General features: G+C 35.2%; 1 protein-coding gene across 33 annotated transcripts in view; it reads left to right on the top strand.

Annotated features, from left to right (window-relative positions):
- PTPRD (protein tyrosine phosphatase receptor type D) overlaps window positions 1–13,810 on the top strand; it is a 1,374,111-nt gene that overhangs the window by 1,166,366 nt on the left and 193,935 nt on the right. For 22 of the 33 annotated variants that reach the window (XM_053907926.1, XM_053907925.1, XM_053907922.1 and 19 more), the window contains 2 exons: window positions 10,698–10,886; window positions 12,876–12,893. In XM_053907926.1, the coding sequence (XP_053763901.1) occupies window positions 10,698–10,886; window positions 12,876–12,893 (207 nt within the window). Of the gene's footprint in view, window positions 1–10,697; window positions 10,894–12,875; window positions 12,894–13,810 lie in introns of all 33 variants that reach the window. The other 11 variants (XM_053907924.1, XM_053907923.1, XM_053907918.1 and 8 more) reach the window with 2 other exon arrangements.

Below are 13,810 nucleotides of genomic sequence, written 5' to 3'. Positions count from 1 at the left end.
CATGCAGCCTTCACATTACATTTTGGCAGTTCTCCCATCTGGGAGTTACCACGTGTCCTCTGCAAATTGCTCTGATTGTCGTCAAAGACTCCAGTTCAGAATTACACTTTGCCCTTAATCGTCAATCTGAAAGAGTTACTCAAGTTTTCCTGTGACATTCGTGATCTTGATAGCTTTGAAGATAACAAATTTGTTATCTCATAAAATGTTCTCATTTGGGGTTTGCTGATGCTTGCTTTGATCATATTTAGATTATGAATCTTTGGCAATAATACTGTCTTACTCAGTTCAAGCTGCTATAACCAAATGCCATAAACTGGGTGGCATATAATCAGAAATTTATTTCTCATAGTTCTAGAGGCTGGGAAGTCCAAGATCAAGTTGCTGGCAGTTTGGTGTCTTGTTGGAGCCCACTTTCTGGTTCACAGAGGGTCATCTTTTGAATATGTGTCCTCAGGTGGAAGTGGCAAGGGCTCTCACTGGCATCTCTTTCACGAGGCCACTAATCCCATTCATAAGGGTTCCATCCTCATGCGCTAATCACTTCCCAAAAGTCACACCTGCAAATACCATCACATTGGACGTTAAGATTAAAAATGAATGGGGGGGGGGAGCAGGGCAGGGGATACAAACATTTAATCTATTAACATATATCATGGAAGTGATATGTTTTTCTCAACACATGATTTTGATCTGTTTCATTATCTGTGTCAACTTCATTCTCTTAAGGTTGTTTTTGTGAGTCTTCTCAATTTTAAAGTTACTCTCCTTTCTATTCAATAAATGCCAGTGAGGGGTTACCTTGGGACTATGCAAATATGTAATTCCTCCTGAAACTTTTCTATTTATTCATTTATATCAGTATGGACTCATGCCTTTTTATTTTATTCAATATATTATAATTTGTATATGTACTTTGATGTTCAAATTGTCCCACATTGGGCTAGTGAGAGCCCCATCAAGCTGGCATCTTTGCCTTTTCAACATGTCTTTGTCATTCTTCGAGCACTTGCGTACATAACAGATATTTTAAGTATGGCTTGTACTTTTTTCTTCTCCCAGTACTGAATGTAATCAGTGATTTCTTCAAGGAGCTCTGCTTCCTTTTACTAGACAGTCATATTTAGAGAATCTGATGCAAGCTCTAGATGCTATGTGTGGCCATTGCTATTAGGTATTGCTGCTTCTCGCCTCTCTGGACTCACACAGATAGGGAAGATGTGTTTAGTAAGTGTATATAAGGAGTGAATGTATGTGTGCATGCACACTCATTTACAATTGTATTCATTTTTATATCGGTGTGTATGTTTTTAAAAACATGAGTTCACACCAATGCCTTCACTGCCAGTCCACACATAGCTTATTCTCGTTTTCCTTTTTATACAATTGATAGCTTAAAATTTTTATTTACAGTTACATTCACCACAGTACAGTGGAACAGCCAGGGTTAATCTTTTTTTGGGCATTGTTGGATTTGAGCTCATTAGAATTTTTGACTTTTACAAAGCTGGCAATTAATGGAGGCAGGAGCCAAACCCAGATCCCTTTCCATGTTTATTATTTCTGTCTTTGTGTCTCTCTTTCTAAAAACACAGTAATTAAAATATTATACTTCAGCTTCATTGTGCATTTTTGCCTTTCTTTTCTTAAAAAAACTGATATTATGACTTATATAGAAATTTATGTAAAAATGTTACTTATTTTATCATTCAAACTATGGCAAAAACTTTTGATCTTGACACCAGCTTATTATTAAAAATAATGGAAAGCAGTGAGATTTGTGAAAGTAGATGGGCATTAGATTTTGTTATTTTGATGAGACTTGCACTCCAGGGAAGGGAATAAAAGCATCATCCTGATTCCTAAATATTTGTTTAAACATCCAAGAATTAATAATGTTTTTAAGTAGGAGAGGATACTTCTATATCCCCATGAATGCCTCTAATTTTGGATCACAAAAAGTGTGATCATTTGCTAAACCCAAACACAAATAACTAATAACTGACTTAAAGCCACGTGAAATTGTAGCTACCACATTTATACAAATAATATAAACCAACTGGGTTTGTGTTCTGCTATGTAGACTATTGCTTTGTGATTTGTAGGATAATTGCATACATTACTTCTAAATAAGTTTGCTTTATCTCTGCCAAGAATGCCTTACAACATCCTCAACATGTGAAGAATATTTCAGAAAATGGAGCTTTGCTCTGAGATGCTCTGTGGGTAGTTGGTTAGTATGCTGAATATTTAGTAGCTGCTAATAAAGCTCCTGTCAGCTGATCAGTGTCCAATTTTCTATTCTTTCATGGCATCATTCTATGAGAAATCTTTGGAGATTCTAGTGCTCCGTAAGCGCCCTTAAGAGATACCTAAATCCACTCTGAAATAAAAGCTTCTCCGATTGATTTAATAGCTTTATTAAGACAAGCATACCATCTGTACATAATAACTTGCAAAGAGGATCTTGGACTAAATATTCATCATATCTTGTTCATAATTACTTTTGGAGGCCAGATCTTATATTTATTAAATATTCCATTTGGTTATCATTTATTAACTGGCAGTTTTGTCCTACTTTAGATAACTTCTTTCTTAGAGTAGCCTTTAACTTATAATTAGAAACTACTTTATTTATATAATTTTTTTCAATTTCATTCATATGAATATCATTTTGATAATGGCCCAGGAGTCCAACTTTGCTGGAAAACGTTGATTTAGCTTTTACTTCTTTTCTTTGGAGTTTTCTGTTTTCAGTCCCTTATTCAATACACTTGCAGGAAGATTGATTTTGAATAATACAGTCATGATGTCAAAACAGTACAAATTATACTCTGCTGCATCTGGAATGGTGAAAATAAAAGCTTTATTTACATTGTTTTCTTTAAGAAAAGAATAATAAATGTTTTTTCTCCATTTTCAGGGACTGTATTCTGGAAAGAAATGGTTCTTGTTTGTAGCCTGATACCATGGTTTATTCTGAAAGATAATGACTTGAAAACTCATTTGCTGTTCAACAAAGTAGCAAATACTCTAACCAGTAACCCTCCAGGTGCTAGCCAGAGACCCTGATCTGTCTCCTCTCCCAGACAAAGATATTTGGGGTGGTCATTATTGGCTCCCGTCTTACAGGGAGACCGCTGTGTGGCCTAAGGTCATAGAGTTGATATGTTGGGTCTACTGATGTCTAGTGTCCTGTCTTTTGGCATCTGCTCGGAACCAAAGTTCTAACATTTATAACCCTTCTTAGATAATTAAATAGAAATTACAGAAGGGTTAACGACATGGGCACAGTGCTGAATTTGAGCTCTCTAGAGAAAATTATTTGATATTTATCATCCTTTTCACACTCTTCCATTTCTCCTGCACATTTGATTGGCTAGCATACATGGCAAATATTTGTCTCTATCTGGAAGCAATGCTAAACCAATGAGAAGCCAATTAATATATATCAAAAGATTTTTTTAAATGTAGAACTTTTTTTAAAATTATCATTACATTCCATGGAACTTTAGTCCTTTCTGCTTGAAAAAAAAAATTAAAAATAAGCAACTATTCAAATCATTTTTTTGTGCCTTCCATTATAGGTTGACTTTGATAAAGAGTTCTATCACTGTTTTTGATGAATATTCAATGAACACCTATTGGCATAGAGGAAGCATGCTGAAGTACAAATATGCCAAATCTAGAGTTAAAATCTTTTCTTTTATTTTTGCTCTATGTGTGATCTGGAACAGTAATTTTGCTGAGTCTTTGTTTTGTGTCTACAGAGGATTGTAATTATGATACCACCTTTGCCTATCTCAGGGAACCTTAATAAGGCTCGGATGGTTTCAGTGTTTTCTGTCATTCATAGCAAAGCTTTTCTGTCTCAAATATTTAGAGCTATTGTTTTAGTTCATTTTTGGGAACATCATATGACAATATGGATTTGTTTTATTTCTGCTGTTGATTAATCAAAGAACGTAAAGCCTTGTTCAAAGGGAGAAATGAGGGCTTTTATGAGCTTTGAAAAAGTTACTTGATTGCAGATATTGCTTTCTAAATTCACTTGCATGTCAGGGTGCCTCTGTGGCTCAGTCGGTTAAGCCCCTGCCTTGGGTGCAGGTCATGATCTTGTGGTTTGTGGGTTTGAGCCCTGCGTTGGGGTCAGTGCTGACAACTCAGAGCCTGGAGCCTGAATCTTTGGATTCTGTGTCTTCCTCTCTCTCTGCCCCTGCCCCACTCTCACTCTGTCTCTTTCTCTCAAAAATAAAATAAACATAAAAAATAAATAAAGTCACTTGCATGTTTAGATAATCCTTGTGGGTTTTTTTGTTATGATTTGCATAGAATATTCCCCATTTACAATTTATTGCTGCAGCTTTTGTTATATCAAGACTTGGAGTCACATGCCTCTGTTCTGTAAGTCTATCATAGGATCTTGGGATTGAGTAAGTGTAGATATGCTAATATTTTACAAAATGCCAGACACCAGTGCCAGGCAGTGCTAGCCACATTTATTGCATTATCTCATTCAGTCCTCCCATCTATGAGCTGGGTACTATTCTCACTCCCAAAGAACCTAATTATTCTGCAGATTTAATTAAATCACAACAATATAAAGGTTCTCTAGATTTCTTCATACCCAGTGCCTGGCCCACAATTGGCGCAACAGAGACATTTAATAAATATCTATAGAATGAATTTACCATCTATTGCCTGCTCAGTAGATTCTTCAAACTGATAGTTCAAAAGCTCTTTTTTCTTTTAATTTAATGCAGTTTTCATAAATAGGAAAACATTTTGTTATGTGACCACCTGACCACCACCATATTTCAACTTTTCAAGATAATTTTCACTTTTTCCTAAGTATAAAAACATACTTTGTGTGGCACAGATTAGTACTGTTTCTTTAACAGGTGGAGATGCCTTGCAATATATGTAAAGGGTCTACCACTAAGAAAATATTCCAAATATGATCCATCTAACATTTGGCCTTTCTTTTGTTAATGAAATCTTTCCTTAATCCCTTCATACTTCAAAACAAAAACAAAACTTTAGAGCTTGTAGAAGATTACACTGTGAACACACTTAAAATTTAAGATACATAGCCATTGAGAAATCTTTGCTCTTGTGAGTGAACCATGACCTGAGTGTTTGCCCCAACATACAACTGAATGATTCACTTGGGTTTTACCATTAGCTTGAACATCAATAATTTCATTTTTCTAAAGATGACATAACAGAGTTTTGGTACCATATTCTGTGGGTTCTTTTGAGTTTCATTGTGTTTACATGTATTTTTTTTTGTTACATGATTGGCATTTTGACTTGTAGGAACTTACAAGTAGTGTATGAAGAGAGCCTTTCTATAGAATTAGATAGCAGGAACTGAAATGTGTGTTCCCAGTGCAGTAACTGCACCAAATTGTAAAAGGAACCAAGCATGACTTGTGCATCTTAACCAACGAAGATTGTTTGCTAATGAAATAAAATTTATGACTATAAAAATAGCCCTTAAAGACTATTTTTGTGAGTCTGGAAGCCTCATACTACTTAAGACACTGTAAAAAATAGAAGTTATAAGAAAGTTGTATGTCTCTTAGATGTAGAACCAAATTGCGGAGGCCAAGCATATAGCCACAAAACAAAGAATGATTTACTGGTTAAATGAATGATATGAAATAAACCCGATAGGAATTCAGAGATGCCACATGAGTGAGTGCTGAGATGTTTGTCGAGATTCCCTAAACGTATGTACTTGCAAATATTTCTTGTACACTGTCTTGGTTACAAAGGAAGTATCACAAAGCCCTGCCCTCCATGAGCTTATGAGTTCAAGCTTACTCATTGACTTATTAAGGGATTGATTGATAACACCAGTTGAGAGATTTTTTAAAAGGAGCCACTATGAATTGTTTGGTACTCAGAAAAGTGATTCAGGAGGTTGAGTTCTCTAAGAAAAAAAAAAAATAATAATCTACTTATCTCTTACTAAAGTTTCTGATTTTGCTTTATTACACTACCTTTCTCATCAAAACCTCTACATCATCCATAATATTTAAATGATTGAGTATACTTGCCAAATCTCTTAATAGTGCTTTTGTAAAGGCATATTGTTGATGTAATTGATGTGATAAATTGGAAATGTAGCACCGCGGCAAATAGTCTTTCACTGAAAACTTCTTTAATCAATTGGGACCAGAGTCAGAACACCTGTATGTTTGCATTCATTCATGTCCCAGCAAGAATAGGCAAGAAGAACTGCTTTGGCCACCTTGGATGGACGCTATGGCTTTAGCAGGCAATTTAATTGTGTGGTTTCCTAACAAATACAAGAGGTTCAGTGTTTGTGGAATTAGAGCGCAACTAAAAAAAATCATTAAAATTATTTATGGATGAACAATGAAAGTAGTTTAACTGAGCAAATTATGCAAAAGCTTGTATCTGATCGTTCACAGATATCTAAAGCATGACTCCTTACAAAACCATGTCAGACTATTTCCCTATACATTCCTTTCAAGTCCTGGGTATGTCAGGGGTTATTAACACAAGTTCTGGAGAAATGGGAAGTTAATTCTAAACAGCGCTGATGTTCATGTTTCCCTTTCCTTAATGGAACTGTAAGTTTCATATCCGCATATTTCATTATGATACCAAACGGATTCAACGAATATGCTGTATTTCCAGGTCTATTATAGCTGCCATTCCAAACAAAATATGTCTAACTTCTATGATTCACTAAGCACGAGTATGTAGTAATCTGCCCTTTAATGGCCTCTCAAAATGACAGACCAAATGGCTTTGTGAAGGTCAAGTCTGATTTAAATTGTTGATGAATTAGTAGCTAATTCTGCATGATTGAATATTAATATGGAACAGTGATAAGTAAGGCACTTTAAAGCTTAATGAACACATTAATGAATAGGACAAAATGTTTTTCTTTTCACCTCATGTAAAAGTTTAAAGCTGCTAACATATTGACGATTTGTTAATTTTTGATAGCTGCTTTTTTTTTCTGTAAAAGTTTATGTGGTTAAGATATAAAATATATTGATTTTCCCCCAAGTTCCTGGTACTACACATTTGATGAGTTGTCAAAGTTGATGTTATCAAATGGCCAAAGCAATTTTATATAAATCACTAATAAATGTAGAAGGTGAAAAAAAAGCAATTAACATCTTCTAAACTACACCCACTGAGATAAGCATTCCAATTAGAAATTTCATTATTTCTACAGTTCGTTTTATGTTGAATACTGAGTTTTATTGCCAAATACCTGACAGTCAAATTGGAAACAAGCCACAACTGTCAACATATAAGAGCTCTGGCTATTTGAATCTGTTACATTGTGATGTTTCTCATGAAAAATTAATGAAGAAAGTACATTCAAAAGAGATTCTGTGCAAAGGTGGGGGATGGATAGAATTTAATTACCCTTATTAAAAATAGGAAAGGAGCACTCTTTACATCCTCTGTCCGATTAGTATGCAAGAAAGATTATCTTTGTTGTGCACTTGTGTATATGAAAAGGGGGCTCTGGAGTGTTCTTTATGAGCCAAGAAGGAAGAGAAAGGTCATGCAAATGTATTAGACTGCTTTTGATAGGGCACAAGTCAATTTTGTCAGCTCTCCCTAAGGTGAGGATTTCATTTCTTATAAATGGTTATTAATTCTAGATTTCTTTAGTAAGAGCCTTCAGTAAGTGGCTCAACAATCTTAAGTCTTTGACACTTGCCACTTGATACTGAATAGTGGTGTGGTTCTTCAGAGATGAACGTGTAGAAGAAAAGTAATGGCTAGTGGGTCAATGTTAATGCATGCTAATGTAACTAGTATTTAAATGCCTGGGGGTAGATACAATGCCCTGAGAAATAGAGAAACAGCTCAGGAATCTCAAGGTGAGTTTTTATGAACCTAAGTTCGTAGTGTTAAATATGGAAAAGATAACAAAATCTAAGAGCTTTTTAAGAAACTCATTTCTAGGTAACTAAGCCAGTGTTGTTGACTTTGGAGCACTCCAGGTAAAATGCTTTGAAGCATTTTGGGTCACTAGACACCAAGAGAGATGTTTAATATGATGTGTGTAATACAATGGCTATTGATCTATCTGCTTTTTTTTTTCAAGTAATATTAGAACAATGCTATAGGTAGAAATATATCATATTGACGAAACTTAAAGACACAAAGAACAGACTGATGAAATTCATTTGGAGTACATTATCAAAATTAGCCTAATTTGCAAAATGCTCTATTCCATTTGTAATTTTTAACTTTCCCTTGGAGCTCTGAAAAACCATCTTGAAATTTCATCCTTAACTATTGTTTCTGACTTTTGTCCTCTAAAGGCCTTCTGCTTGGCTGATGATGTGTGAGCATTCACATAAACAGGATGTATTCCTGCTTCCTCGAAAGAATCTTTCAACCTAAGTAAAATGTAACTCATGGTAGTGAATTGTTTTTATAACTTTTTTTTGTCTCCAGCTGTAACTAGCTGGTGGGACAGGTAAATATTCTCTAGTGAATTTAGATGTCAAGCCCAACTTGCCTTAGCAACGTCTATTGGTCTTTCATAATCTTCCTGCAGAAGAGCTAGGGTCCATACCTGCCTGTTCTGTTTGCCTCCCCAGTTTCTCTTATAACAATCTGGACTTGTTGAGAGAAACCTTCCCCTTATTGTGTGCTTTATTCTTTGATAATAGTTTGACATTTGTTCACTAATCACATTCAAAATCTCTCTCTGTAGTCCTGAACTATTTCTCTGATCAAGTCTCTACCAGAAGTAGTTTCCTACTATATATAGTAGAAAAACATATTTCTTTCTTTTCTTTTCTTTTCTTTTCTTTTCTTTTCTTTTCTTTTCTTTTCCCTTTCCTTTTCTTTTCTTTTTTTTTAACCACTAGGTTATATTCTTATTTAGGCTTGGGAATCATTGGAGGTTCTCTGAAAAGTCTGATAATACAGACTAGTTTGATGACAAGGGATTTGGATATAAATGAGATCTGGAGGAACTCACAGTGTAGGGAGATAAACTCATAATAATAAATACAAGAAAATGGATTTTAGTTATTCACTGCTACAATAGCTCTGAGGAGGAAAATATTACATATATTTGAGAGGGTTTTTATTATAAAGAAGGTGATTTTGGCTGCATGGCTTTCCAGAGACCCAGAGTACTTATTGTACATGATTTGTCTAGAAAATGGTAAGAGTTACAGTGTGAACAGAAGAAACTTTGCTATGGGGGATATCATCCATGAGAGATTGAGAAAAATGGGGCCTGATTTAAAAGGATTTTGCTAGCTAAATTTAGGAGACTGAATTTATCATGTAATGATAGAGGGGAGGCAGTAGAGGACACATATATTTGACTGACAACACAGCAGAAGCATCAAAATAGAGCCTTTTTCCTAGAAATTATAATGCAGACTTCAGCAATACTCATAGGATCATACCATAAATTGCAGGTGACATCCTAGGAGAAGTGAGATGCCCTATTTGATGATTTCTAACTTTTTTTCTCACTGGTGTTTGCGCTTTTGAGTAATTTTGGAATTGATGGCTCATGAAAATTAATCAAAGATCATGAGGGACAGTTGATTAAATTAATCCCAGACCCAGTGAGAACTCAAACTATTTTATAGTGGTTTTCAAACAAACTGCTAAGTTCTAATTTGGATAATAATCACATATATAACTAAAATTCCTTCAAATTAAAAATTTCTTCAAGATAGAATATACCTTTCTAATGCTGGCTGGAAGAACTGGTAATGTAAGTTATTAGTGTGGATCATCATGCTTGGGGGATTTAAGAGGAATTTAACTTCTCAAGATCCAAGATCTGGGACAATTTTGATATAGGATAGGGAGAAGTGAACTTTGGATGAGTTGAGGATTCAAAATTTAGGAATTTGAACTCTTAATGACTGAAAATGGTATAGGCCTTTGGAATGGAGGAAAATACTTTCTTACTCTGAGGTATATACACTTTTGTGTTGCTTTTTCTGAGTTTCTTTTCTTCTTTTGTAAGGGAGTCTTTTTCAGACAATTTTCAGATTAATGGAAACTCCCTACAAAGAAATTCATTCAAAAAAAAAAAAAAAAAGAGAGAGAGAGAGAGAAAGAAAAAGAAATTCATTCAGGTTGAAGTTGACCCTTATGAAAAAATACAGAGTTTTACTTAAAAATCACAAGAAAAACAGCAGATTAGAAATGAGGTAACTTAATCCAGCTAATCTGCTTATTCCCCAGATGCTCTCCAAAAGAGCTCTACTGGACCCCATCGTTTTCCCTCAACAGAAAGTTCCCTAAGTGCTTATACCCGTGATGTTCCCATCTTTCTGGCCAATTCCACTTGTTCTTAATGCCCATTTCAGAGTCTCATTTGAAGCTGACCTCACTGACCTCCTCCAGCACACATTCTATAATTTCTTCTTCCCCCACGATCCTAGAACTAGATGTGGTTTTTCATCATGTACTTTATCACATGTATCTGAGCTCTTTGTTAGAGTATTGGTCTCTTACATAGACTGTGCATTCTCCTGGCCAGGAACAACATTGTGACTGTATCCTAATCTAATAATGCAATGCTGCCTGGTTTGTGTTAGCTTCTCAACAAATGCCAAATAAGGCAAGGGGAAAGATTAATGGACAATAGCTCTTGAATTTTGGGCATCTGACTTATTGATATGTTTGTATCACCTTTTGTCTTGCAGAGGATCAAATTCCCAGGGGCTTCCCTACCATTGACATGGGCCCACAGTTGAAGGTGGTTGAGCGTACACGCACTGCCACCATGCTTTGTGCAGCCAGTGGGAATCCGGATCCAGAAATAACTTGGTTTAAAGATTTCCTGCCCGTCGACACAAGCAACAACAATGGCCGTATTAAGCAATTACGATCAGGTAGGGTCTTGTTACTGTTTCCACTAACTCTTAGAGAATTTTTTTTTTAGCTTTCTTTCTCTTTATTTTTATTTTAATTTGATTTGATTTAATTTTAATTTTTAGGTATTGATTTTTCTCCCTCTTCTCTTTCTCTGTTATTTAATGTGTTGTCCATGTTTGTGATGTCATAGCCTGTTTCAGAGTCTGTCTTTCTCTCTGTGTGTTTTGCAGCTTCTGTTTAATCCACATTGCTCACTGCTGTGACTGTATTTTTGATGATTTTTTTTAATTTACTGCTTTTCTGCAGTATTTGATGGATCCATTTTCTCCTCTTTCTTTCTTCTCTCTCTGTTTTCTTTTGAAACAAATTTATTTCAACATTGGACTTCATTCAGAACTTGCAAGGAGCTCCAATGGTTGTATCCATTAAAAACCAAAATATTCATATTAAACACCAAAATGATTCAATTTTATTAAAGTGTGTTTTCTCTGTCTCTTATGCATTTGAACTCATCAAAGTACCAAAGTTTAGTTAAGTTTGGTCACATCTGCTTTCTTTTCACTAATACATAAATGACAGAAATGTTATCTCATGAGTAACCAGATGTATTTTTTCAAAAGTCCTTTACAAAATACCAATGCAAGGAGGGGATTTTTATTAATATTATTATTATATTCTTGTGAGTGAGCATTTTCTACACATAAGCCACAGTAGTGTGCGCCCACACTAAAGAGTTTTGAACCCTCCAGTGACTGGATCTACAGAAGTCTGCTTTTGGTGTAGACTCCAGCTTTTGCTGCTTCCTCCTCTTTCCCCTGGCTGCCCTTTTCTCCCTCTCCCACCCCCATCCCAAGTTCATCCCTTTGCTCTCTTTAGATTAAAGATAGAGATAATTCTAAATTTCTTAAGTTTTAGAGCCTGTCCCTAGGCAATTTCACCGGGACATGTAGTAATAAGCTGTTTACTTTGACGTTGGGAGTTATATTGATATAGAATTCTAAGTTGTTTAACTGCCTGTCTTCCCAGAATTCTCAGCTTTTGACCTGTCCTGTGATGTTAAAGCGTCTTGTTAACTGCCTTTTTTGCTTGTTGTCAGCAGAATTGTGTAGATTAGCATTCTGTTATTGTAAATAAAGAATTAATTATTCACATGTAACATAGATGATTTAGTATATAAAGCTTTAACTCTGAAAAATTTGTACCAAATTATAAGGAATATAATAATATTTTTATGCTGTCTTTCTTCTCTCCGTATTTAAATCTCCAGAATCTATTGGTAAGTGCTTAGTTCTGAAGCGCACTTCACCCTCACTAATTTCCATATCCAGAATATTATTATTATTATTATTATTTTATTATTAATAAAATGCATGGCATGCATTTTACTAACTGTCAGTGTAGACACCAGATCTCGGTAGTGGCGCGCACACGCACACATCCACAGATCCGTTATTGTAAGAACACTGTGTACAAAAATAAAATAATACACAAGTTATATCACACAAATGTAGCATAGTGAGTAGCATAAGATATTCAATCAACAGTGTTTGTTTCCAGTTAGTCATTAGTATTTCCTATAACAGTATATATATATGCGTACCTATATATATACTTAAACAGATTAGCCAGGATTTTTCCTAAACTATGTCTTTAAAAAGTATCGTTTAGTTTTTTGGTTTTTTTTTTTTTTTTTAAGAATATGAGGCATATAAGATATAATTCTAATCCTATATGACCCCAGACCTATGAACTCAGTTGTTTCTCTGAGAAAAGCAATGCTGCCTATTGTGGTCTTTGCCCTCTGTGGTATAATGCAACTTGCTTTTATAATCTAATAATACTATCTAATATATTCCTGTTTTACCAGTATAGTAATTCAAGTTTCTTTTAAGACCTTATTTAATTCTGTAAATCTAATTTAATTCTTCTCCCCAGCCCTAGCCTCCTCCTTCTCGTACTAATGCTTCTTCTTTCTAATCTTATTTGCATTCATATTATCCACCCAGGTGGTACACCAATAAGAGGTAAGAGTGCTGAACTAACGTTCACAGAATGATCTTGCTCATTCTTTCTGTCCTGTCATCACTCCCATCTTTGTCTTGTTTTCAAACTCATTCCAATAATATGTCCATCAACTTTATTTTTCCCCTTTGTACTGTTTGGTTATGATCAGTGACTCTCATATTGTGAGTTTTCCTTTTCTTTTTCTTTTCTCTTTGTTTTGTTCATTTCTTTCTTTATGGAGATGATTATTTAAGTTGTGATATGCTTCAAAGAAAGCATATCCAGGTCTTTAGACCACAGACCAGTCACAGCGTACCATCTGTCCCTCTTTTTTTCCTTTTCTTCTTCTTCCTTTTTCCTTTTTTTCTTTTTTTTTTCTTCTTTTTCCTTTTTTTTTGTCCAACCGGAGAAAAAAAAAGATCATTTTTTTCTTCCTTAGCTGTTCTTGTTCTGGACCAAAGCCAAGATGGTCTGGAGAACAGTGGCAGACATGCAGAAGACAGCCTGGAACATCTGCTTTTTGTCTTTATCTTTCAAAAGGTTTTTGCTTTTGTTCTTCAATTCTTTTTTCTCTTACTGTCTTAAAAGTCAAAGAATGACTCCCCTTTCCACCTGATCCCACTCGCCTACAACCTGACAGCAATGCTTTTTTCCCCCCACTTCTTTTTTTCTTGGATTACTCGCTTCTGGATTTTTGGGTCTTCTGTCCTTCAGGCTATGGAAACAAAAGGTGCTCCGTATTCTTGGTGGTATGTGATATTGCTGGTTTGTCATACTTTGACTCAGTGTGCATTTCTTTTAGAATTCTTGTTTTGGATTTTTCTTGGGGTTTTGTGACACCACACTGCTAATCCCACTGGTGGATTTTGATGGGTGTCTTAGGGGATCCGTCTCGAGGTCCTCAAGCAGTGGCTGGTTGGTTCTTCCTTGCTGGCGT

This window comes from Panthera pardus, unplaced genomic scaffold (assembly GCF_024362965.1).
Source record: "Panthera pardus isolate Hobbes unplaced genomic scaffold, ASM2436296v1 HiC_scaffold_20, whole genome shotgun sequence".
NCBI classification, from domain to species: Eukaryota; Metazoa; Chordata; class Mammalia; order Carnivora; family Felidae; genus Panthera; species Panthera pardus.
This window is presented reverse-complemented; position numbering and strand designations above follow the sequence as displayed.